At 35.5% G+C, this 25,447-nt stretch overlaps 1 protein-coding gene across 8 annotated transcripts in view; it reads right to left on the reverse strand.

The window, feature by feature from the left end:
• The window catches only part of diaph2 (diaphanous-related formin 2), a 1,278,655-nt gene that overhangs the window by 826,866 nt on the left and 426,342 nt on the right, over nt 1-25,447 (reverse strand). For 6 of the 8 annotated variants that reach the window (XM_039766010.1, XM_039766009.1, XM_039766011.1 and 3 more), the window contains 2 exons: nt 23,276-23,338; nt 11,014-11,340 (listed from right to left, as the gene is read on the reverse strand). In XM_039766010.1, the coding sequence (XP_039621944.1) occupies nt 11,014-11,340; nt 23,276-23,338 (390 nt within the window). The remainder of the gene's footprint in view (nt 1-11,013; nt 11,341-23,275; nt 23,339-25,447) is intronic. The other 2 variants (XM_039766012.1, XM_039766013.1) reach the window with 1 other exon arrangement.

Consider the following 25,447-nt stretch of genomic DNA (forward strand, 5'->3'; position numbering starts at 1 on the left):
TGAATGGTTTGCAGAATGTTCGTGCACAACTCTCTACGGCTCTCCCAGTCTCTCTCAGTAAGTTACTGCATTACCATTATTTTGTATTGATGGAGATTAAGACCCTCATGCAAAATGCTCCTCAAAGACATGTTGGAAATGCCTAAGGCAGAAACATGTTTGAACACTGAACGTCTAGGAGACTGCAAGATTGATGTCTTTACAGCTTGGATGTTTTCAAGCATTTCTTACAGTCTGAGGACGGACTGGAGATTTTCTGTTCAATGTTGTATCCATCTGTCTAAATTTAGCCACCCACTGAAGAATTATTTTTCCAATTTGGGATGTCACTGTTAGGAGGAATGCTGAAGTGCGTTCAGAAGGCGCGTTGCATAGTGATGATGGATTTGTTTGTTTTTGAACAATGCTTTGACAGTGAAAGCATGGTGCGCACCGGGCCATGGCATGTTGCCAATTGAAAAGTACAAGGGATTGCCTATCAAAGGACCCCCACCCCAAGCCACTCGGCTGCCTCTACTTTGTGCAATGGCCTTGAGAAATGTGGTACAGTAAGCCCCTCGTTTATCGAGGTAAATCCGTTCCAGACTCTCCCGCGATAAATGAATTTCTGAAAATTAGGATTCTTTATTTATAAATCTAATATTTTCGCAGTTAGAGCATAGAAAACCTGTTTACAACCTTCTAAATACGTTTTTTAACATTATTAGAGCCCTCTAGACATGAAATAACACCCTTTAGTCAAAAGTTTAAACTGTGCTTGATGACAAGACAGAGATGGCAGTTCTTTCTCACAATTAAAAAAATGCAAACATATCTTCCTCTTCAAAGAAGTGCGAGTCATGAGCAGAGAATATCAGAGAGACAGAGAGAAAAGTAAAGAATCAAAAATCAATAGGGCTGTTGGGCTTTTAAGTGGAAGCACAGTGATAAAGCGGCCACAAGTAAGGGATCAATGTGAAGGTAGTTTTTCAGCATTTTTTAGAGGAGTGTCCATATCTTCTAAGCAAACAGCCACTGTGCAAACAGCCCCTCTACTCACACCCCCTCCGTCAGGAGAAGAGAATGTCAGAGAGAGTGAGAGAGGCAGAGAAAAGCAAACAAAAATCAATATATGCTGTTAGAGCTTTTAAGTGTGTGAAGCAAGGGAGGGAAGAATATCGTATATCATTGAGGAGTTTTATTTAATACGTAATACGTGCTCTGATTGGGTAGCTTCTCAGCCATCCGCCAATAGCATCCCTTGTATGAAATCAACTTGGCAAACAAACTGAGGAAGCATATACCATAAATTAAAAGACCCAATGACTGCAGAAATCCGTGAACCAGCGAAAAATCTGTGATATATATTTAGATATGCTTACATTTAAAATATGCGATGGAGTGAAGCCGCAAAAGTCGAAGCACGATATAGCGAGGGATCACTGTACTTCATTTTGGCTAACTCTGTACAACTTGTTGGGGATCTAAATAAATAAAGATTTTTCCTGGAACTTTCTTGTGGATTGCTCTTTTGGGAACTAAAAACAGTTCCCCAATGACATTATTCTGAAGAACCACTCTAGCACCTTTTAAGAGCATAGGAGGAAAAAAAATTCTGGACAAACTGACATTGAATCCCTGTAAAAGATATCCTCTCATTAATTCTTTATGTAAGAACTGCTGCTATCAAAAGACTTAGCAATATCATCAGACTTCCATTTTTCCACAAGCATATTCCTACTGATTTTAGGCTTTCACATCAGAATGGTAATCTATTTAGGGCTAAGATGGACTTTACTCGTAACAAACTACACTTGCCCCTCCAAATCTGCAAATTTTACATTCATGGTTTTTGTTATTCGTGAGTTGGCTGTGAACAAATAAATTAATACTTTGGAAGCCGAAAGATCTCAAAAACTTGAAGCCAAAAATATATAAACAATACTGAAAATGATTTGTATCACATAAAATCATATAATATACAGGTATAAATATTAGTGTTATTTAATATTTGTTAGTGTAAGTGTATACTACATCATTAATATTAAAAGTTATTTTTTGAAGAAAAAAAAACACTGTGGGGTTTACACCAGCTACCTTCCAGCTTTACTGATCCCTTCAGCAGCAATTATCTCTTCAGAGTTATTCAGCAAGCTAGACATCTCCTCTAAGTTGTTGCACTTGCAATCGCTCACTCTCCCTCCACCAGAAACCCATGAGGAGCTCACATCATTCACTAGTGCACGGTTGCTTCTAAATTTTCTTTCTCCAGGTTTGTTTTTCTCCTTTCTTACCTGCCCCTCTTCTTTTATCTGTGCAGCCAAGCCCAATGTGATGCCATGCATTTGCCTTAATGAGTTGATTGCTGCTTAGCAGAGTAAGACACAAAAAAAAAAACAAAAGCAAGTAATAAATTGCTTAAATAAATCACAAAAATACCCCAGCAGATCTCCTCAGACTGGTTCCAAGACACCTTTCACCATTACTATGGAAAACAAAAGTTTCTGTACAAGTACTCAAAACAAATAACAGGCTCACATTTATTGGTGCTAGATGTATCTGTTTTCTGTCAGAAGATATATTTTATTAAAAAAGAACCCACTGAAAAACCTCACTAATTACCTCATAAAGAATTTCTTTGTGTAATCTCCCTAATTAGAAGAAAAGAAGGGTTATTGACTGTTAATGTATCAAATTAGCACAATGGGGAAATGAGTATTAAAGAATGAAACTACTAAATAGGAGATTACCAAGATGAGCATTTCTTGATTCTCTCCTGAAATTTTGCATACAGTAGTTTCCTTATCAAGGTTTTGCTTTTATTTATGTTTAGCTAGACAGATATTGATGCAAAAACTGCTAGAATTAGAATTAGGATTAGATTAATTGTTTCAATGGAGAGTTAAATGATTATACAGTGTATATATATATATATATATATATATATATATATATATATATATATATATATATATATATGTAATGTGAATACTTGGTAGATATATTAGAAGCCAAATGTAATACATATTTTACGTGAGTAAGTAAGATATTAGTTACATACTATATTTTTCTGTGTAATATAGAAGGTTATATTTGAATTTTCACTGGAAATTGCATATATGCATGTTAGGTTAATAGCTAATTGCAAATTGACCCCGGTATGAGTGGGTTCAAGTGTGTTTATGTACAATGTGATAGACTGAAGTACCAGTGATGCCCGCTGCTATGCTGTGCCCACAAGAAAGCTGCAGCTCCACTTTGATAAGCAAATGGATGGATTAACCTTTCTTTAGAAAATAGAAATTCTATTTGTGGATCTTTTACCATTACTATTATCATTATTTTTATTTTTTTCTCCTTTTTTTGGAGGTTATTTACAAACAAACAATTCACTCCCTTAGTAAATTCTAAACATCAGAAATGTGTAGCATATTAAGGTTTCTTTTTAATAAATCATTCTGATTATATTTTCCTTTGTGAAATGATTACTGTTCACTATTTGTATTCTCTTTCAGACACAAAATTCACTTAAATTTGGCCTAATTCTATAACCAAGATTTCTGTAACCTATTTTATTTAAACAGTCATGCCATGGCTGACAGTGCATTGATGGATGGTGCCCAAACTGTATCCATCTCTGAAAGCAAATGCTTCTGGCATCACTATAAGTTCTTGATAATACTTAAACAGATTTCAGACATAATGTTTTCTCTAATTATTCTAAGCTTGTCAGAACAGTGGTCAGGACAGCAAATGTGCATAGTCAAAGTTTTGAGGTGAAGGTGGGGCTACACCACGGTTTCATTATAAAGCTGATGTTTTTTTTTTTTATTATACAGATATAAGTGACTCCAGAAGTGTGAGAAGAACTGGTATGAGAGCTCTTTTATGACAATGATGGCAAAAGGGAAGCAACATTGAAGAAGACACTGAAATTGAAGGGTATTTTGGAAACAAAATTTAATGCAAGAAAGACCAAGGCGATGATGGTTGGAGGTGAAGGAGAAGGAGGTATGGAAGAAATGGACATGTGGCCATAAATGTGTGTGTGTGTGTGTGTCGGCACTTGATCTAAAGCATTGTTTATTGTAAGTGAGTCCATAAAAATGTTGTGGTATGAAGTGCAGTCTCCAGGCAGTAAGTGTAAATGTTGTAGAAACCAAGTGTAAGTTCAAATACTGGCAAAGGAGTTGTTTTGAAGAAAGTAGGGAAGTTCGGTTATATACTGTAGGTAACAATGAATTCTGGGAGCAAATTCCCATTCTGATTTCTAAAGGAGTCATTGAAAGCTAATGTTTATGAATGCTTTGTAAGCAGTAATACTGTATGTTCTACAGGAGTGAGTCTTGGCTGATAAAATTGGAACATGGTGCACAGCTGTCAGAACAGACATGAGAACGACCAAATACTGTTGAACTGTCACTTACTGTAGGAATGAACGATATTACTGAAAGTAACTGCTATACTTCGACAAATGGAAAATATTAGCCGACCAAAATAAGATGCTCTGTAATTTTAAGGAGAAGTAAGAAACAAAAATATTCATCAAGGTGTTGTATTATAAAAGCATTGCAACAGCTTTAAATTATAATTGCCAGAAAGGAAAGAGTTAACAAAAGAAACTTCTTTTTGAAATAATACCTATTTTTGAGTTCTTCACTGTAAATGACCTTTAATACATAACAGGTCCTTTATTTTGCTTCATTTAACTAACAGATCTGTCAGTGTTTCATTCACTTACCACTTTTTGAAAACTGTTGCTATGCAGATCCTAAAAAGACTCACATGTACATTACAGACATATTCTTTTCCTTTAAAAGTGATTAAAACTATGACAAATATGCCAGTTTGTCACAGGAAACAATGAGGAGGAGGAGGAGGTTGGGAGCACACGCTGACTACAGCGCATTGCCACACCCACTACATGACAACCCACCTGGATCAGGACCTGAGTGAAGTGGGTGACACCTCAGCACTACATTGGAGCAGTGGCTAGCGTGCCAATCCTGCCACCAACCCCCAAATTTTCCCTGCAAGTTGGAGGACCTGCTTGCAAACAAACAGGTAGAGAAATATTTCATGGTGGCACAGTGGTTTAAAACCTCAGTCTATTCACCACATGTATGCAATGTGCATATTTTCCCCAAGACTACTTGCATTTTTTCTCAGGATAACCGAGGTAGCATATTAAGTTGATAAAGGAATGTAAATTGGCCTGGAATGAATGCGAGCAGGACTACAAGTGAGTGAGTGTGCACTGTGAAGGACTGGTTACTCACAAAGGGAGGGTGATTGAAGATACTGCGGACCAGGATACTGAATTTGATAAGCAGGCTCAGATAATAACTTGCAAAATGTTTTTACTTGTATGCTACTGTTCAATTTGTTGTACTCCACCCACTAGACTAGGGTTACTTCTGGGTCAGACCAACAGAGTTGACAGCTACAGTATGTGTACTGGGACAGGCAGTCTTCCCACATTAGTGTATAGAGATGTTCATTCAGTACAAGTGCTCACCCCTCTCTTAAGAAGGTCTCTTTTGAAACTGTCCTTTTGCAGGTAGACTGTGACCAATATCATGCACAATGTCATTTTTAAGAGACTGCATAGCAATAAACTATTTCAAGTATACAAGAAGCGTCCCATTGGATTATAGATATCATGAGAGATGATAAACATTGAAATTCCAGAAAAACTCTTACTGAGATGTCAAGAAGCATAAAATAATGAAATTACTTTGCTGAAACAACTGAATTTGTAGGTGATATTTTAAGAATTCTCTCTCTCTCTCTCTCTCTCTCTCTCTCTCTCTCTCTCTCTCTCTCTCTCTCTCTCTCTCTCTCTCTCTCTCTCTCTCTCTCTCTCTCTCTCTCTCTCTCTCTCTCTCTCTCTCTCTCTCTCTCTCTCTCTCTCTCTCTATATATATATATATATATATATATATATATATACTGCTGCCTCACAGTTAGGAGACCTGGGTTCGCTTCCCGGGTCCTCCCTGCGTGGAGTTTTCATGTTCTCCCCGTGTCTGCGTGGTGATCTTGCGGTCTTGTATGCATGTTATCATCCAGTTGACACTTGGAACCACCACCAGAGGGTGAACTGAAAGTGACTGCCAGCATTCTTTATGTTTGAGCACCACCGCACCCCTGTTGCTTTGGAAATTAAAGAGAGTTGGCTGGTCAACTGGATAATAACATACATACAAGACTGCAAGACAAGCACATTAATGAGTCTAATGTAACTTGGAATAAGCTACCAAGTAGTGTGGTAGACAGTAAGACTTTAGGGACTTTCAAAACTCAACTTGATGTTTTCTTGGAAGAAATAAGTGGATAGGACTGGCGAGCTTTGTTGGGCTGAATGGCATGTTCTCGTCTAGAGTGTTCTAATGTTCTTCATTGAGGTTGGTTCTTCATTCAGAGGGGACTGGGTGGTCTCTTGGTCTGGAATCCCTACAGATTTTATTTTTTTTCTCCAGCCGCTGGAGTTTTTTTTTTTTTTGTTTTTTTCTGTCCACCCTGGCCATTTGACCTTACTTATTCTATGTTAATTAATGTTGACTTATTTTTATTTTTTATTGTGTCTTCTATTTTTCTATTCTTCATTTTGTAAAGCACTTTGAGCTACATTTTTTTGTATGAAAATGTGCTATACAAATAAATGTTGTTGTTGTTGTTAATATATTTTTATTTTTAAAGTTGTGTTTTTTTTAATTATATTTTTCTCAAATGATTAAAAAAAAAAAACACTTTATTTTCCTCTGGGGCAACGCTGAGTATTTCAGCTAGTATACAATATATTGTCATTTTTCGAGGTCTAGTTTTAATTGGTACCACACAAACTACAAAGTTAAGCTCTTCTTAATGAAATATCTATCTATGGAAGATACTGTCTTTAAATTTTGACAGCAAATATTTAAACTTGTAAGATATACAAAACATTCCCTCTTTTTTAAAAGGCAGTAGTGAACATTCTGGTAACAGGTGCTTTTTTCCTTAAAGCGACATTAGACCTGATCACTTCTTTGAATTCTGTAATGTTCAATTCATGTTGAACAATAGTTACTGGGGGAACCACATGAGTTGAATCATTTTCCTGCAATAGTCTAGTGAACAATTTTAATAATAAACTCCAGGGGACCACTGATAAAGTCTATCCTGTCAAAGTAGAAAGAATCTAATCCAGACTGAAACTCCATGGAGAAATCAAAAAATAAGTCTGCTAAAAAGACAATGCCATAATGCAGAATAAAATGGGGAAAAAGCTAAACTACGAGTTTATCATGATCTGCTCACTAATGACAACAGAGAAAGAAGTACAGTAGAACAATCATATTTCTTATTCTGATTAAAACAATACAAATAACCATAGATTTCTGTTCTTTGAGTGCTTAATAAGAACAGATTCAAAAAGGCAGAAATTTCAGTGACTTTGCCTCTTGATGAAAATGTGATGTAATTTCCTGGAAAGATTCCTGCTAAATTTACCTTCATAACAGCAAAGTTTGAAATATCATTACACAACATTCAGAGGGTAAAGTTCCAACTTTGCTATAGCTGATGGTGCAGTTTTATAATAAAGACTGTGTCACATTTGTAATGTGTTACCTGCTTTCTTAATACCCATGTGATGATTCTGAACTAATTTAGAGGTTTCAAGAAAGTGTACATTTTTATTATTATTTCAAGTAAAAAAAATTACAAACACAAATGCTTGTTTTGAGTGGATCTTCTTTGAACACACACCTTTTCTATTCTTTTCTTCTGCCAACATATTAAAGTTATCTCACATCTATAATTAATTGAGCATAAAAAGTAAACAACACTGAGTTTGCAACTGCAGAGAATAAGTGATATTGTAGTTATGATTCAGATCCTCTTTTGCTAGCAAAAGTCAGATTGCTTACCCTTGACATTTAATAACTGTTTCACAATCTTAGCTTTTAGATTTTTATTGTTCATTATTTCCTGAAAAAAAAACATTTAAATATTTCAGGCTGAAGTTGAGAGGGCAGACACAGGATATACACTAACTGCCCTTGAATGGCATATAGGCCTTTTAAATTTACAGAATTTATCAGAAATGCAGAAGAATGCACATTAAAATATGTTTACTTCTTGTAGCAATGCCTGCTTGAATCACAAAAGTGTGAAGTGTAAAATCAAACCATTAACTTTAACAGTCACTCAAAAATTAAAATCTAAAATTGCTTTTTTTAAGTGCCTATTTAAAAAACATGGAAGTGACAATAATAATTGTTAGCAATGAGAAACATAAAAGATTCAACAGTTAAATTCTTTATGAACTTATTTAATTTTCTTTCAGTGTAATAACTTTTAACACTGTAAAACCAATTCTTGGGGAAAAATATAACTTGTTTTATTAAATCAACCTCATTCTATTCATGTATACATGTATCCATAGAGAAAGAGAAAGGAATCCACAATGGCAGAAGATTCCCTCTGGCAACTGAAGACACTTCCTTGGAATAGAATACTCTGAAAACACAGAGTGAAGCTGAGAAGACTAACTCTCTCATCTGGACTGGAAGCATCAGGGAATTCCTCAAAAAGGAAAGCAGGTATAGAGAGAGTGACATCGCTAATCAAGTTCAGTGTTTTGCCACCTTGAACATCACCAAAGTAAGCAGAATGAAAATGAAGATAATGTTACTATGACAATGCCAGAAAACAGAACATTTACTGAGTACATTCACTCACTATAAGCTCAGACAAAGGCTATACTTTTAGTGTAAATACATGTTTAACTAAACTGTGAGTTTCATATTTAAGCACTTTTAATAGGGCGTTGAACAAATCAGTATTTAAGGCAAGGTAACAAAATTCAACAAACGCCAATGAAAAGACTAACTACCCATGTTGTTAATAGCTAGGTACTAATATAAGACAGGGGAGGCAAAAACCAACAGGAGTGCTTCTCTTTCCATTGAACAATGGCCCATGCACAGCATCAATCTTGATAAGTCCATGTGGGGATTACTACACTGTAAAACATGTTAAATTGGAAGAAATAAGTCATTTTTTCATAAAAGCTGTTTTTTGCTATGAGATGAAGCAGAACTACCTTTGAGGCTTTCACCAACTTCACAAAAGACTATTACTCTTAGAATGATTTTGACAAAATTCCTCTTGAAACAACATGGTGTAAATAGCGGGAAAACACTAACTAGTACTCTATCTTAATTTCTCTGCTCTATATGTGAAACGAAAAAAGTGAATACCTAATATAATGTCTACTCAGCACTCCCTGTGGATTTCCTACTGGTTCTGGTAAGGTCATATAGCTCATTGGCTGAGAAACCCCTGCAATGCCCTTTATTAATTGTGCCCCTTTCTCTAAAGGTAACCTGTTTTTAAAGGAAAAGCAACTACATTAAAATTTCTTCAAGTCCATGTACAATTCCACAACCAATTCCAATTCCAATCCAATCCAATTTAATTTATAAAGCACTTTAAAACAAGCAGCACAGGACCAAAGTGCTGTACAATAAATAGTTGATAGGTAAAACAACAACAATTGTGCAAATATCAGTGATATGCTAAAATGTGTCTGCATTTGACAATGCCCTTGGCTTTTTTAGTTTTTACAGATTTTTCTCTTATTTGCATAAAGACTGTTCTATAGCCAAAGGGCCATATGATTAAAAGAAGTTATCTAGCAATGCAGCTGAAAGCAGCATTATGAGAAGGATTATAATATTGTTGGGAATGCCTAAGTAAACAGGAGTTGATGGGCACCTGTATGTTAGGCTGAAGGGAAAGTTCTCAACTTTTTCTTTTGCAATTTCTAACTATAGTTGCTAGCAGGGATTCTGTTGTAGTGACTCCAATATGCTGGTAGGCCTATACCATCTCTTGGCATCTCTACTGACCTTAAGCGGTTAAAAAGTGAGTTCTGCACAAGGGCTTATTGAACTGATAACAAATGTGAAATGTGAATATAGTCAGAGGAAGGACTGAAATAAGAAGATGAGGATGAAATTGCGGAAAAGTGGGTATGCTATGCCAGCATAAAATTAATGTTCTGTACCCAGTAGAAGCTTAGATCTGTAAAATATTTTATTATTTATTACCTTTAATTTGCTTTTATATTTTTAATGCTGTTTATCTGCTTACTTAGAGTGGCACCAGGAGTGTTAATTATGCAGCTATAAAGCTCACAACAAAGCATTAATTTTTACAGAACTATAAGCATCAAGGTTAACATATCAGAATCAGAAACCGTTTTAGGTGACTTAACCTACACCCACTTTTACTTCACAAGTACTTGTAGGATTTTCAAATGTCTGTCTGTAAACCAATATCAGTCATGTTTTTATGTATATTATTTTATATAAATTTCAGCAATTACTGGCCTGAGGAATGACCCCTGAGGGACCCCACTTTCAACATTATTACCTAAGTTGCATTCTGCATTTAAGTCAGCTTTGCATCCATCCTTAAATTAAGCTCTAAATATCAGCTTCATGAAGTTTGTTCACTAGCCTCTCCTTAGGCTTCCAATCAAACTTTCCGAAAATAAGATGATTATGTTAGGTATATATCACTAAGATCAATTTCTTAGGTTTCCTTATAAAAAGTTAGCAATTTTTACCAATTAGTAAAACATGATCCAATTTGTCTAAATCTGTGTTGACTGTTCACTAACGTAACTACAGTACATTTCAAAAATATACAGAAACCAATTACAGTATGTCAGTGTATGCCATTGCCTACAGACACATACATACCTAAAATTTGATTCTTTTTGCTCTGGTGTATTAAAATAGAAAGTTAATAAAGTGAAACATATCTGCAGAAGCATGATGCTGTGCAATAAGATATACCATCAATAAAGAGAAAAAGAAAAAAAAAACCTTGTGAGCTAGAACGCATACAAATGATCACAATAATACATCTGTAAAGCAACAAACAGTACAGCTAGCTATTGCATCACACTGCAACATTTTAAAACCTTGATACAATTGTAATTCAATTAACTAATAAAAGTCAAAAGGGAATACCAAATACCTTGGACCAATTAATCCTCTTCATTGTGATTTCAGGCTTATAAAGCTTCTTAGGTTTGAGGCCATAAGGTAGCTTTTCTTGTACAGGAGGTGGTGGGGGTCCCCCAAAAAGTGGTGGTGGCGGAGGCATACCAGGGAGACCAGGAGGTGGTGGAGGCCCCATACCAGGGGGTGGAGGCGGTGGAGGTGGTATACCACATGATAAAGGGGGTGGAGGAGGTGGGCAACCCCCAGGAGGAGGTGGAGGTGGAGGTGGGGGTGGAGGTGGTGCTCCTCCTGGAGGAGGCGGAGGGGGTGGAACAGCACCAGCAACTGATGCCTTAGGACCCTAAAAAAGAGAGAGACAAAATTTTATATTTATTTGATATAAAAGAGGTAATCCTTTTGCATCCTGCCAATGATGTTTGTTTAATGTCAATCTTATTTAACAAGAAAATGTGTGTTGATAAAATAGCAACATATATGGTGTATGATTGAAGAGCTCCATAAGAAACAAAAAATAAATCCAAAGCCAGAACACATCTCTGCCTGCTTGCAATAAATAGTATCTGTGTGTCAACTTCAGCTCAACTCATAGAGTGACTCTGCATAAACAAGCTGTTAGAGATACCGAAGTATTTCACAAGTCACTCAGATTTTCATTGCAAACCAAAGGTCAACACCCAAAGGTACCATTACTAATGTATCTCCACCTAACTAATAGAGTGGTGGATAGAAAACTAGGTCAGCTGTATTAAAAGAAAAAGGAGAAAGGAAATCTCCAGGTAGAAAGTGAGGCACAAAAAAAGCATTCGGTGAAATAAAAGTCTTAATTATAAGACCAAAATCTCACCAGATATTAGGCCCTGACATTCTACAGTAGGGGGCAACAGAACAATAAAGGAATATTGACCTATTTAGTGAAGTTTGTGGAGCATATTAATTTATGACTTCAAATTATGCATTTTAAAATATAGAAAGTCACTTTATCATTTTGATAAAAGTATAAAGTAAGTAAAAGTTTTTCTGTGTCCTTGTTTGAACACATTTGTTGGGTTGTAATTCATCAGAAAGAAAAACATCCACAAAATCAGACCTTATTTGACAGAGTATGCAGTGCACCTTCTGGTTCAGGCTTTGGTCTTGTCGCATCTGGCCTACTGCAACTTGCTCCAGGCAGGAGTTACCCGCATGTGCTATCAAGCCGCTGCTGATGGTCCAGAATGCAGCGGCCCGTCTTGTATTTAATCAACTGGGACGGACACATGTCACTGCTCTCTTCAAGTCACTACATTGGCTCCCTGTAGCAGCATGCATTACGTTCAGATCCCTGATGCTTGCCTACAGAGTAGTCTATGGGTCAGCACTTGTGTAGATAGAGACACTGAGGACATCACATACTCCCTCACGCCTACTCTGTCTGAGAACAGTGTCTGGTGATATTGTCTCTGCGTGGTAATCAAGTCTCAAATAAAGACTCTTTTCCTGTGTAGTTCGTAGTTGGTGGAACGAGCTGCTCTCATCCATTCGTAATGCTGACTCCCTCAATGTATTTAAGAAACAATTGAAAACCCATCTGTTCTATGAATATCTGTCGAATTGATTGGAAAAAAAAAAACCTTTGCTTTGTGATACTTTATAGTGTTGGTTAATTTGTTATTAAATTAAGTATAATTGCTTTATTGAATGTAATCCATGATTATATATTTATAAATTATTACATCTTTTTCATGCTACACTTGCTAAACAAACAGGCTGTAGCCTAATGCTACTTGATTATGTTAGTTTCTTTTGCTGTAAGTCACTTTGGATAAAAGCAACTGCCAAGCAAATAAATGCAAATGTAAAAACATCAGTTTACTTCATTATTTGGAGGTAAAGCCCAAATTCCTATGGATCGTTAGCATGTACTATACATAAAAAAAAACAGACAGCATCTAATGTGTGGCCTATAATTAATATAACCTCTCTCTTAAAACTTAAAACAAGTAGACGTAAAACTGAAACACTGCTTTGGGAACAACTGTTGCCACAGTCCTAGTAAGTATAGTTATAATGAAACAGACAAACATTCCACGGTGTAAGACAATTCTGCATTTATCATGTAGTGCAAAAGATAAGTGATGGAAATGCCTGCAACACAAATATCATTGGCAATCTTATTTAGCGCATGAAATCATTCACATTAGCATAAGATTAAAATAAATGCAGTACTTATTTTTCAAGTTCACTAATCTGAAATAAATAAAAAATACTCTTGTTTTGACTATCTGTTAACCTCCCCTTGCTCTTCTAAACTGTCATACAACTAAAAGGTATTATTAGTATTGTTATTTTTACTAGATACTAGTCAACATCCAGAATCATTACAACTATATCAATCATTTATACCTGAATATTTTAGCTGTTACTATGCAGTAGTCAATGAGTTGTGTCGCAGAACAATTTGGGCATAACACATAAGCAGAGGAGGGTTTCAGTCAAATCATCCTGAAGCACTACCAAACTAAAGAATGTCTATTTAAAAATTGATCAATGAGATGCAGAAGATCACTCACAAAACAAAAGTATACTATTATACCATATGTTTAAAATCTCTCAAATGTAATATGGTCATAGAGAGTTTGTGTTTAAAAATAATAAACAGGTTTCATAATACTGAAAGTTTTCCCTTTCGATTAACTACACCATGGTACTGGTGTTAAGTAAAAGATTTAACTAGAAAAAGCTGTGTTTTTTTCTGCCACATCGAATGTCTCCAGATTTTGAAACACCAAAACTATCCTTTATTTCTCACGTTTAAAAAGTGTTAAAATTCCAGATTCCATTTTTTTTCATTTCTGTTAAGTATTTCACTGTTATTATACCTTATTTATGATTATGTTTTTGAATGAAGGTTCAACAATCACACCATTGTGTCAACAGGGATTCATCCTATTAAATAGGGTAAACCATTTTATCCACCTACTGCATACTGTATATACACACGCACACACAGACAAAAGTCAAAGATCGTCTGCCGCCATGCCAGCTGTTGTTTGACTTGAGTATTCTTATTCTGATTGGCATTTTGTTGGATAAGCTGCCTCATTGTTAGATGGAAAATGACAACCACATGTTGTGCACATATCTGAAGTTTGAATATTGCATGGAGTTATCACTCCCCCAGGTTTTTCTGTGACTTGCAATTGCAATCAGCTCTCACTGTCACTGTTACAAAGAAGCAGTTTTCTTACTTGTCAAAAAAGGATCTGAAATATTTGTATTTATTTGAAAAAGTTTTCACTGAGACATGAATGGGTCTGCACATATTGTTTTAATGAATAAGCACAGCTGAATATGTAAGTTATAATAAAATTTAATTACTAGAAAGTTTACAGTCTGAGTAACTGACTGGCTGACTTCTAGATTATTTCTGTAAAAATGTTTTATGTTAAGGTGATGTTATCAATATGTGATTTAAAATCAATATGGAGAGTAACAAGGAAATTAACTGAATGCCATATACTACACAGTAAATGTCCTGCAAACACCATTTTTTGTTTTCTTTAAAATGGGTGAATAAATACAATTCAAATCTGACTTTGTGAGGTATAAGGATATAGTGATGTAACATAATAACAAATTTGGCTGAAGGCGACACTTCAAATCCAGGCACACAGTGTTCATTATACAGATACGGTATTCATTGTAAATAACCTGATACCCTACTCACAAGCTAAAGTCACAATAATAAAACTTGCTAATTCTGCAAGGGGACAACAGAAGACTGCATTTCTGCCAGCTCAGTAGATCACAGCAATAAACCTTTTCCGGTCTTGATAAAATAAAATGTACATATTAAACTACTGCAGTTGTTTTCTCAATTTAAATATAAAGAAACAAATTGGTAAATCCTTTAACAGGTCTGTCATAAATTTAAATACATTTTCAATGTTTTATACCTAATGATGACTGAGGTTCATTCGTATTTTAATCCTTCTTTTTCTAGAACATGTGAAGAAACCTTTACAACCGTGGAGTAGGAATTAAACACTTTTTGCTCCAGATTTTAAAATTAGATTTAAAGGGGGTTTTATATTTCACACTGACTCACCATATGCATTGATATTTCTACCGAAGACAATCAATCTGTAATAATGAGCTGAGTGGCATATTAATTGCAGTAAAATGCTCTAGCTTTTTAAAAGTATAATCTAGATGAAATGCTGTAGATGAATGTTAGGGTGTTCTGGATGTTATATTACAAACGGGAAATCAGTTTGAAGTGCTAGAAAAATACATTTTAAAGTCAGGCAGGAGTGTAACAAGAATACTGTATATATAAGAGTGACGACTTGCTGAACATTTATCAGTCATGCAAGTGGAAATGTCACCCTACTCTATGGACATGACAGTACTACAGCCACTTCCATTACCATAAGTCTTCAACATTTAACTTTATAATATTATAAGCACAGTAAAGCAGTTTTTTTTTCCAAAAGACAAAGTATCTTTTGAGTCTAAATTGAACCTATCTATTGTAAATTCACAATCAAATACTTGTCAAAGTTGTGTCCTTTTGAATGTTTCAAAGCAATGTATTTAAACGTACAGTATAATCAATCAATTCTGCCTTTATACTAATCATCAACTACTACCCACTCAGAGACACGTTATACTTCAATATCACAAAAGTTCAGATTATTCAGAAGCAAAAAAATTAAAGAAAACAAATGTGTCAAGTTAAGGTAATGGCATTTTGATAAAACAGAAACTCATATTGCTTAAGTTATTACGCTCACCTACTACCTAAATGATTTACAAGATATTAACACAGACACAAGACAAAACATTTATTTGAATTGATTAACACATTTTTGGTCTAAAATCATTTGTTTCTAACCACTTTTTTTTTTTTTTGCACAGGCCATTTGTACATCACCTGCACTGAAGCATTCCAACAGAAGGTGCTGAGCAACTACTGATGGACAATAGTATTAAGGTCAATAAATCAATCCATTTTCTACATCTAGCTGGCTGCTTTGTGTCTGATGCTCAAGTATAGTCACTTTTATACATACATATAATGTAAATTACAGTATTTAGCCTGACACCAAGCATTACTATACTGATATTTTAGTGGTGATATACAATAACAACAAGTTATTCACATCCATTGTACAAGTATGCAGCATATTTCAACATTGTGAAAAGAAGGGTGGGCTGCTGTAAAATGAGATTAGAATGAACAAAAACAGGGCATGTAAACATGATGTTTTGGCCTGCAATTGGTTTTACTTTATGTAAATTACAGGGAAAATTAAAATAAAAACTACATTTCAGTGATACTTGGCCAAGAGAAATTAGCTTCTGAAACCGAATGTGCAGTGGCTAGCTCATTGTTACTCAGTTCACAGTGTCATTCTGTCTTCAAAGCCATCTCCTGGTCTCCATGTGGAGTGTGGAAGAAGGCTACTTGACTGCATTCGTCTGGTAGTCTAAGATAAAAGGGGAGACTCCGTTCTGAGTGGGTAACTTAAAGTATCGGTGAGAATGTATACATCTTCAAAATGGGCACATGTAGCTCAGCTACTTCAGCTTAAATATCATTTACATTAAGAACATTCTGTGTGATCTCCTGTTCAAAAATATTGCTAAACAAAATAACAATATAGACTAGTACCACTGAATTATTTAGCAAGAAACAAAGACCTAATAAAATAAGTTAACCATGGCTTAAAAAAAGAAAACAGCTGATTCTGAAAAAACGCTGCATTTCTCACTTAAACTACCACACTACATAATTGTCCTCTGGAGATCAATTAATATTCTGTTAAACCATCACAACTGTTTTTTTTTTTTTATATATATACATTGGTAATTTAACTTTCAATTTATTCATTGTTTTATCGAAGAAGCAAATGCAAATTGTGCTGCTTGTAAGTTTAAAAACATACGGTTGAATTCCTGAACACAGAAATATAAGAATGATTATGCATCTGTCAATCTCTGGGTCACTGTGCACTACCTCTCCATTTAAGATGAATGCAGGAGAATGAAAGCAAATTAGCTGGTAAATTAGAGCGGCATCATTTTCTTATTCAATGGCCCACTGAGCCGTCTGACTGAGTTTAGTATTCTACAGCTCATGCTGCCTCTTTATAACACCCTCACTCCAACACCTACCATTTTGCAGACAGAATGTTAATAAGTTGTTACTACACTCTAAAGGTTGCACATAATCTTTGCACCTTTTCTTTTTTTTCGTCAAAAAAAGTGTAGGCTTTTCAAGCATCTTACACAGTATAACCCTACCTTCAAGCCTGCTTTGAAAAAGCCATTACGCCTCAGTGTGGGCATAACACTTTTGATGAACATTACAAACCATGAGCAGGAATTGCTCAACCAGTAACAGGGGTCAAAAATGGGGAGCATCTGCCTTACATGTCAGGCTTCCTAATGGCCTGCCGCTGCCAACGCATTAACTAACTTGTTCATTTAGGCTCCTGATTAGCATGACATAGCCTTAAGAGAGCACTTCCCATGGCATGTAAGTGATATTAAACTTAACCCCTCAACAGAGATAGGGGCAACGCAATCCATAACTGCAAATGAGTTTGTTAGGGACCACTGATGTCCAAAAGCAACTATAACTCAAAATATTAATTGGGAACTTTAGACTTGAAAAACCTTTTTTCTACACAGTGATATGTATGTTTAAAAGATACGTTGCAAGTCCATTGCTCTTCAAAGTTTCCAGTTGCTAATCAAGCAGCCAATATGTGCTGTGCATTTTACTATTCTGTAGCAAGAATCCATACTCTAAAAAAGTAATTAAATGACTAAAAAAATGAATAGTTGCTGGTTTTGATGTGATTACTTAATATTGTTAATATTCTTTTTTCCCCACAATTAAGGCTTGATTAAGGGGTTTTTATTTTATAAGACAACAGTCTGTTTTCAACACTAAAGAAAAAATGCAAATACAATAACATTGTTTAATAAGACTGTCCCAACCAAAGTGAAGATTTGCAGATACAACTGGCAATTGCCAATGGCTGCACATTTTTACCAATTATTTTCCTAATCACAAGACAAATTTACTATACATGAAACTTTTAGTTTAATTCAGTGTTTAACTGTCTGCCACCTCTGAAACTACAAAAATGAAACTGTTTTTATTGTTTAAGAACTTCATAAAGATTCCTCCTTTAGCTTCTAATGCGCAGTGGTTTATTTGACATATATTTTTCCTAAATTACAGCGTCTTGTTTATGACATTCACCCTTAAATGTTTTTATTTTTCTCTTAACTAAAGTAAAATGAACTGAGAGCAACAAAATACCAAAATATGGAGTAGCCAACTTGTATTTCAGTCATGAAGTAGCTATTTCAATAGAAATAAAGAGACGAAAGGTTAACTTATGCTAATCCAATACAGTTTGAACAACATTTTGTTAAAGAATTTGTGAAATACTCTGTACAATAACAGACATTACTAATGTAGAAGAACAGAGGCAGGAACAATAACTTATAACTTATTAATGGTAAGAATTACCTTCTAATTACAAAAATTAGTTTAAACAAATACGGCAGCCATTTATCTGATGAGAAAATGAACATTAATTAATCACTTATGAATCTGCAATATTTGTGGCTAAGTACTGTAGCACAATTCAGCTCTGAAGTTTCTACTTATGAAGTATTCTTCAAAAAAAATTGATTAATTTTTGATTGTTTTTATTGTCATTCAACACAGTATGTGTATTAAACTTACTGGGGGTATTTCAAAAATGAAGTGTTTCAATGATAAACTACTACGACATTAAAATAGGTTAAAATAACTTGGATTTTATCCACCGATCAAAAAGAAAACATTTTAAAATTACACCTATCAAAGTTTATTACTAAGCACCTCTCTCTCCATTTCACTTTACCAGCACTTGCATGATGAAGAACATGCAAAAGCATGCAGTGGAAAGTAATCAGTCAATAAGAAAAGTGAATCCCTCTCAGATGTGCATGAAAAAAAAAGCATTTTTACAAAAACAAGGAGAAGACGCCAGGATTGCAGAATGTAGCGCAGAGCAACAGCAAAAGACTAAGTGTTAATCATCATCCAAGCCGGAAATGAGAACAATGAAAAAAATGTAATTTCTTTAATTTGGTAATAAAATTAAACAAATTAAACTGTTTATGTTACCAGTCTGGAGATTAAATTTGTCAGTCTTAAACAAATTATCTTTATGTACAATTTAATAAAATTTTTATTAAAATGTAAACAGAGCCTCACAGGAATAAAATCATTATGGTAGCCAAAGCCTCCATGTGTAGCACCGTCTGATTCGGACTTTTTCATCACAGTGGTGGTTGAAAAAACTCTGACTGGATAAACACATAAAACGAGCCTTGCTAATAAACAAGTGTTACTGGGATTTATTAAAAAATGGATTACTACTACTACAAAGTAAGAGCTACTTTGGAAATGAAATGCCTCAACAATTCAAAAAGATTAGGTTAAATGCAAAGAATATAACTTGTAATGGTTTTACTATACAAAAACTTAACAGTAAATATATCTTTAACATGCATGTGCATAAGATCTAGTTTACCCATGCATGACAGATTTTGGTGACATGAATTATGTGACATTTTGAAAATGATACAGTATTAAGTCCAGTATTGCTTAAATACTTCTAATAAATCACACATAATGTTTATTTAAATACATTTTAATTACTTACTTGACAATGTTAAACAAATCAGGCATCTCAAACCAGTAAAATTAATCAAATTACACACAATAACTCAAATCTTTCAAAAGGATGTCCATGTATCAAAACCTTATGTACTGTCAAACAAAAGTCAGCAGGAAAGATACATCAGAACTTTCCGACAGGTAACCCTTGACTGACAATTTAACTACAGCTAAGCGCCAAGGCACGCTTTTGTCCAGCTGCTACACACCAGTAACTGTGTATATCACAGAAGCAGTTCCCACACCACCATAACACTTGTAAGTAATCATCTCTTATACTGTATCTACAAAACATCATCTTTAAGTCTTAGTGTTCTTGTAGTGAAATATTTACAGGTGCTGAAATAGAAGAGGAGGAAATGGAAGATACAGATGTAGAAGAAAATAATTTTGGTTAGAAGTTTAGTTGGGAGTGCATCTGTCCAGAGCCAAATGATCTGGAGCCGGGGTAAATAGCTTTGAGACCTTTGGAGGCAGCAGTTATGGCAGTGTGAGCCATTGAAACCTGGCAGGTGTCTCAAGGTGGGGTTGACAAGGAGAAGTGTGACTAAGTGTCATATTCCAATGGGATCTCTTACTGCACTCTGCTTACCATGCATTGCCTATTCTTTATTTTGCAATATTTATTTTGGAAGGCAACCTGTTCTAATATATCTTTTTAAGTTTTGCCTTATAGTCTTAAAGTAACAAGTGGAAAGTCCAACTCTCTTCTCGCCACCAAAAGGCTCATATTCTACTGCATCAAGTTGCTTAATATTATTTAAATATCTTGTAAAGTGGTGTCTCAGATGATATGTGAGTTTAGATGTTCAAGATCTGATTAAAGTGTGTGACAGAAAGCTTTGTAGATGTTCTTCACACCACTCATCAAAAGAAATGTCTGAAATTAAGCCAAAAAAATTCAATTTACCCTTATACAACCTATAAGGTGAATGAAAGCTCTACTGCATTTCTCAAATTAACCTGGATGTTCAATTTCTCAGACTTGATTAATCCATCTCAATAGCACTGAGCACTGAAACAGTAACCTTACTTGTGGCAACAGTCAACCATTATATTAAACAAATTTTAAAAACACTTGTGATATGGGAATCTTAATTACAGATATCTCTGGAAATGTTTAGATCAAAATTGCTATCAGAGAGGTTTAAACTATATCAGATAAAGATACATGTGCTAGCGCCTGCATGCCCATGTTCACACCAGAATGTTATGTGTGTCAACTGAGTACTTTTGTCCTTTCACAGTTAAATCAGAGGCGGTATAAACAGCAGAAGCTGAACAAGGTTATAATTGAGCCACACAATATCTAAAAAAACACAAGACAGGCACAACAAATGCATCACTGGCACACAAAGAGAGAACCTTGAAAGTATAGCAAGCGACACAAACAACATCAAATACAAGACATACTGGCAGTGACAACACATGCCATCAAACTAGTGCAGGAAAAAAGGTACCACCAGTGCACAGTAAGCCTAGGAAGTGTACTATGTGCTCTGATGGAACCATTTGGTGAACAGAACATAATAGATCCAAATGAAACATGGCTAGAAAGGGAGAAATCACTTTAAGGGGGTTCAATTGCTATTGCCTCAACAGACAGGGATGCTTAACTCTCCTTGGACAGAGAGTAAGAGAAATCAAAGAGGATGGAGAGAGGGGCAGCACACTGTAAACACAGGAAGCATGATGCCCTTTATGGGGTATGATCTTAAAGGGTTTGCTGGAAGCCAGTTACTTCCAATTAGATGGCAGGTGTCAGCAAATAGTCTCACGGCCTTCACTTATACAGTATACAAATAGTACAGTGTCCTCTTTGCAACCTTCCAAATCCAGAATAACAGAACAGTCTCTCCAAATTGATAAAAAATAAGTTAAATATCCCTTAAAAACAGGAACTTTATATATTCTCATACAGATTGTATCTCCCCTCTACTATTCCAGTGCAAATGTTAGACACCTCAGGGTTTAATATCATGTCATGACTCCTGCATTAATATGTCTGCATATGCAGGACCTCTCATATTGCCTATGAGGTTCTCTTGTGCTTGACTTCGCTCTTTGTCATCCTGGTGGTACCCTTGTCCCTGGTAATCTCTTACATGGCAGGCACACTTTTGCAATGTATGTAAACACACCCATAATGATTAAATATTTGACTTGTAGATACAAAAACAGATTGCTCTTTTTCAGAGTACAGTAAATTATAATGTGCTCATCACGTTGCAGAGCATTTTGGCTCCTTTAAGGTCCACTGTGTATGAATAGCCCAGTCACTGTTGGTGTGAAATATGGACATTCTTCCCTTGCCTGTGTGGGATTTTGTCTAGGTGTTTTTTTTTTTTTTTGCTTTTCCTTTACTAAATTCTGCGGAGTGGTGGCTTTGAGGCTAGAGATCTGCATCAGCTATCGAATGGTTATTGGCTCGAATACAGTAAATGCCAGAAATGATTCTACTCTGTTGGACCCTTGAGCAAGGCCCTTAACCTACAATTGTTCCATCATGGGTAAGACGCTTAATCTTGCAATGGAAAATTTGGGGGTTGGTGGCAGGATTAAAAAAAAAAAACCACACCATTCTATTCTAACTGGTGTGGTGCTGAGGTATCACCCGTCGCACAGCTGTGCTCGGGTCCTAACTGGGATCCTGACGTGGTTTATTGTGTGGTGGGTGTGGCAACATGTGGTATCAGTGCATGCTCTCAACTTCATTCCTAAATGGGCCGAGTCGTTGGTGCGTGTGGGTGTCTACATGTCCTGCTATAGACTGATGCATTGTCCATGGTCATCCTGCCTTTTACTCATTGGTTCTGGAAAAGACTCCAACCTAATGACACTTAAAATATTTTAAACCCACAGGATTTTTAAAACTACCATTTAGAAATGTTTCTTAATGGATGAAGACTTTCTTCTTTTTAAAAGAAACTATTTTAAGTTTAGAATTCACAATGATACAAGCATGTTGTTTTTTAACAAACAGGGTCTTCAGTTCTGTACATGTCATTATACTGTATGTGCCCCTGTGGCTCAATAGTGTTTATTTGTTTTGGCCTTTTATAATTAAATTTAACAATCTATCTATTCATTTCTCAAATCTCTTGTATGTTGTTATAGGATCACACGGGGTGGAGCCGCCTACTCTAACAACCTTGTGTGGGAAGGCATGAATGTGCTCTAGATGTAGTGCCAGTCTATTGCAGGGCATAATCGTGCACACAACAATCACCCCAGCTGAACCTGAAAGACATGTATCACTGAAATAGGCAAACATACTGTATTTTCTGGAGAGTGTGGCTACAGTGTTTTGTGGTACTATATGATTACTTTAATGTGCTCTACAAACGTAGTTACTTGTATGAATAGACTGTAGGTCTGTGTGTGTACATACTGCATAAAAAGTATAATAATAGTACAGTAAGTAGTAAAAATGCATAAATCATGCAAAGAAATTATTAAATGAAATAAACAAACACAAAAAAAATTAACAAAAAAATCGCTGCACAAAGTGGTACACTTACATGCATACAGTAACAATACCCACCTGCCCATCAGTTTCACAGGTTTTCAGAAGGAGCTCTTTGACTCTATTTCTCTGACTAGCTAGCTAGACAGACATAAGACAGACATATAGACACGTTAAGCAGACAATTAACAATATTCTTCATTACTGTCGAGGCAAACACACACACACACACATACACAAAATCCTTCATGGATCAGTAAGAGATAAGTGAGGAAAAAAGAGGAAGATTAAGATGATCATACAGAACATGATGTGCTCACTCTAATTAAAGAAGCATAAAGGATTCCTGTCATGGCATCTTTCCAAATAAGTGTGCAGCACTATTACAAATCTCTTTTAATGAAACAGATAAGTTTACCATTAGTCTAAAAGGCATTTCAGTGTTAAATACTCCTTTATATTTACCAGAGCTGTCAGGGTAGAACCTGATCAAACAGAAAAAGTCCTTCATGAGAAAAGATGTCTAATTGTTTTTTCCTGTTCTAGTACATTAACTAAGTATACTGTGCAGTTCATTTCCATTCACCAACATATAATTTATTTTTTATGTTTCTTTTCCTCAGCTCTTGGAAGAAAATAAACAAATAAAAAAATGATACAACTACTTAACTGCACATAATCTATTTGTTGAGCTATTTAAATCAGAGAACATAGCTCACCCTTCTTCAATGCTTTATTTAGCCTTTGTGGCCATGTCCCTATTAGAAGTAAAAATTAACTGACAAAGAAAGGCAATGTCGATGTGATCTGATATGCTGAAAACTGAGTGTACATTTCAGCACTTGCTACGCCAAAGTATTTTCATCATAAAAATCACCAGGAAAGTAATATTAAATATTAATTCAGTGCTTTGCCCTCAGTGCATTTCCCTTCTATATGTTCTATGTAGCTACATCTTCTTTTTCTGTCTGCCTCTCTCTCTCTCTTCTAAATATGCAGGTTATTGATTTTCACATGAAGACTTTGTCTCCATAATGGATGGGATTTGCTTTGAATCCCAAACTTCAATTAGTCTGCAGTATGAAAAAAATGTAGCACTTTTGGCTATCAGCGGGAATGAAACTGTTTAAAATTAGAAAGTGCACAGTATGTGTTGGGAGCCCAGTATTACAATATTACAACATTGCACAGTTTAATGAGAAAGCGTGTAAATCACAATATAGAAATAATGAAGCACTGTAATGCTGCTGGTAGACAGTAAACTAATGCTTTCAATTACACACTTTACAAGTGCTTAAGTTTTTCCTCAACTACTTACAGTATATTTTTGGGACTTTCATGTTTAACACACATTATTCTAGTTAACTGTGGCTGACAAAAACTTGTGTCAGCAGTAGACATCAATCCAACAAAAACTTTAGGAATGCTGTCTATATGCAAGTATATTTTCAAAGCTCAAAATGGGGACACATTAAAAAATAAACTTTACAAATAATTCAAACATATAAATGTGGGCTGCCTTAACAAGCTCATATTTTGATGGTGGATTTTTCCCTTTTTCTTCTAATTTGAACAGGCTTTGATTCTAGTCATGTATTATTAATAATAACAGCATATGCCTCCTAGCAGTAATAACCAGCAGCACAACCTGCTTTGTTTCTGTCTATGGATATTACCCATACCATGCAGGTATAGCATTATTATACTTGAAAATAAAGCCAGATTCTTTGTAATTTGTTTTGATTTTGTTGCAAATGTTAATTTATCATATGTAAAGGGGTTCATTCGATGAGAGTGAGTAGCAAGTGTAATCTTTACATATCATCCTAAAATAAAGCTAAAAGAAGGCATAAATATGACATATAAAAGGGCAATGCTACATTAAAATGCTTTGACTGAGGGAAGCTGCTAGTTTATAAAGAATATCACAAGAGAGGTACAACCAATGATACATTATAGTGAGAGATATGTTTCGGCTGGCTGCTCAACCCGGCCAGGACACCCAGAAAGGAGAAAGATAGGGGAAAGCAGTTATAGAGGGACACTGCCTCCCCCAGAATGCCAGATGGAGATGCCCCTGCAGCATAGCGGCACCCCAGATTCCCGGAGGGCACCATGGGAGTTGGAGTTCAGCTTCACAGCCCGGTTAGGTGCCGTGGGTGCCACTAGGACATGCTGCAGGGAGACTCGAGAATTTATATTTCCCGTATAGCTTGGAAGCACTCCCGAGTCACGGGAACAGAACCACAG

This window comes from Polypterus senegalus, chromosome 10, assembly GCF_016835505.1.
Source record: "Polypterus senegalus isolate Bchr_013 chromosome 10, ASM1683550v1, whole genome shotgun sequence".
Taxonomy (NCBI): domain Eukaryota; kingdom Metazoa; phylum Chordata; class Cladistia; order Polypteriformes; family Polypteridae; genus Polypterus; species Polypterus senegalus.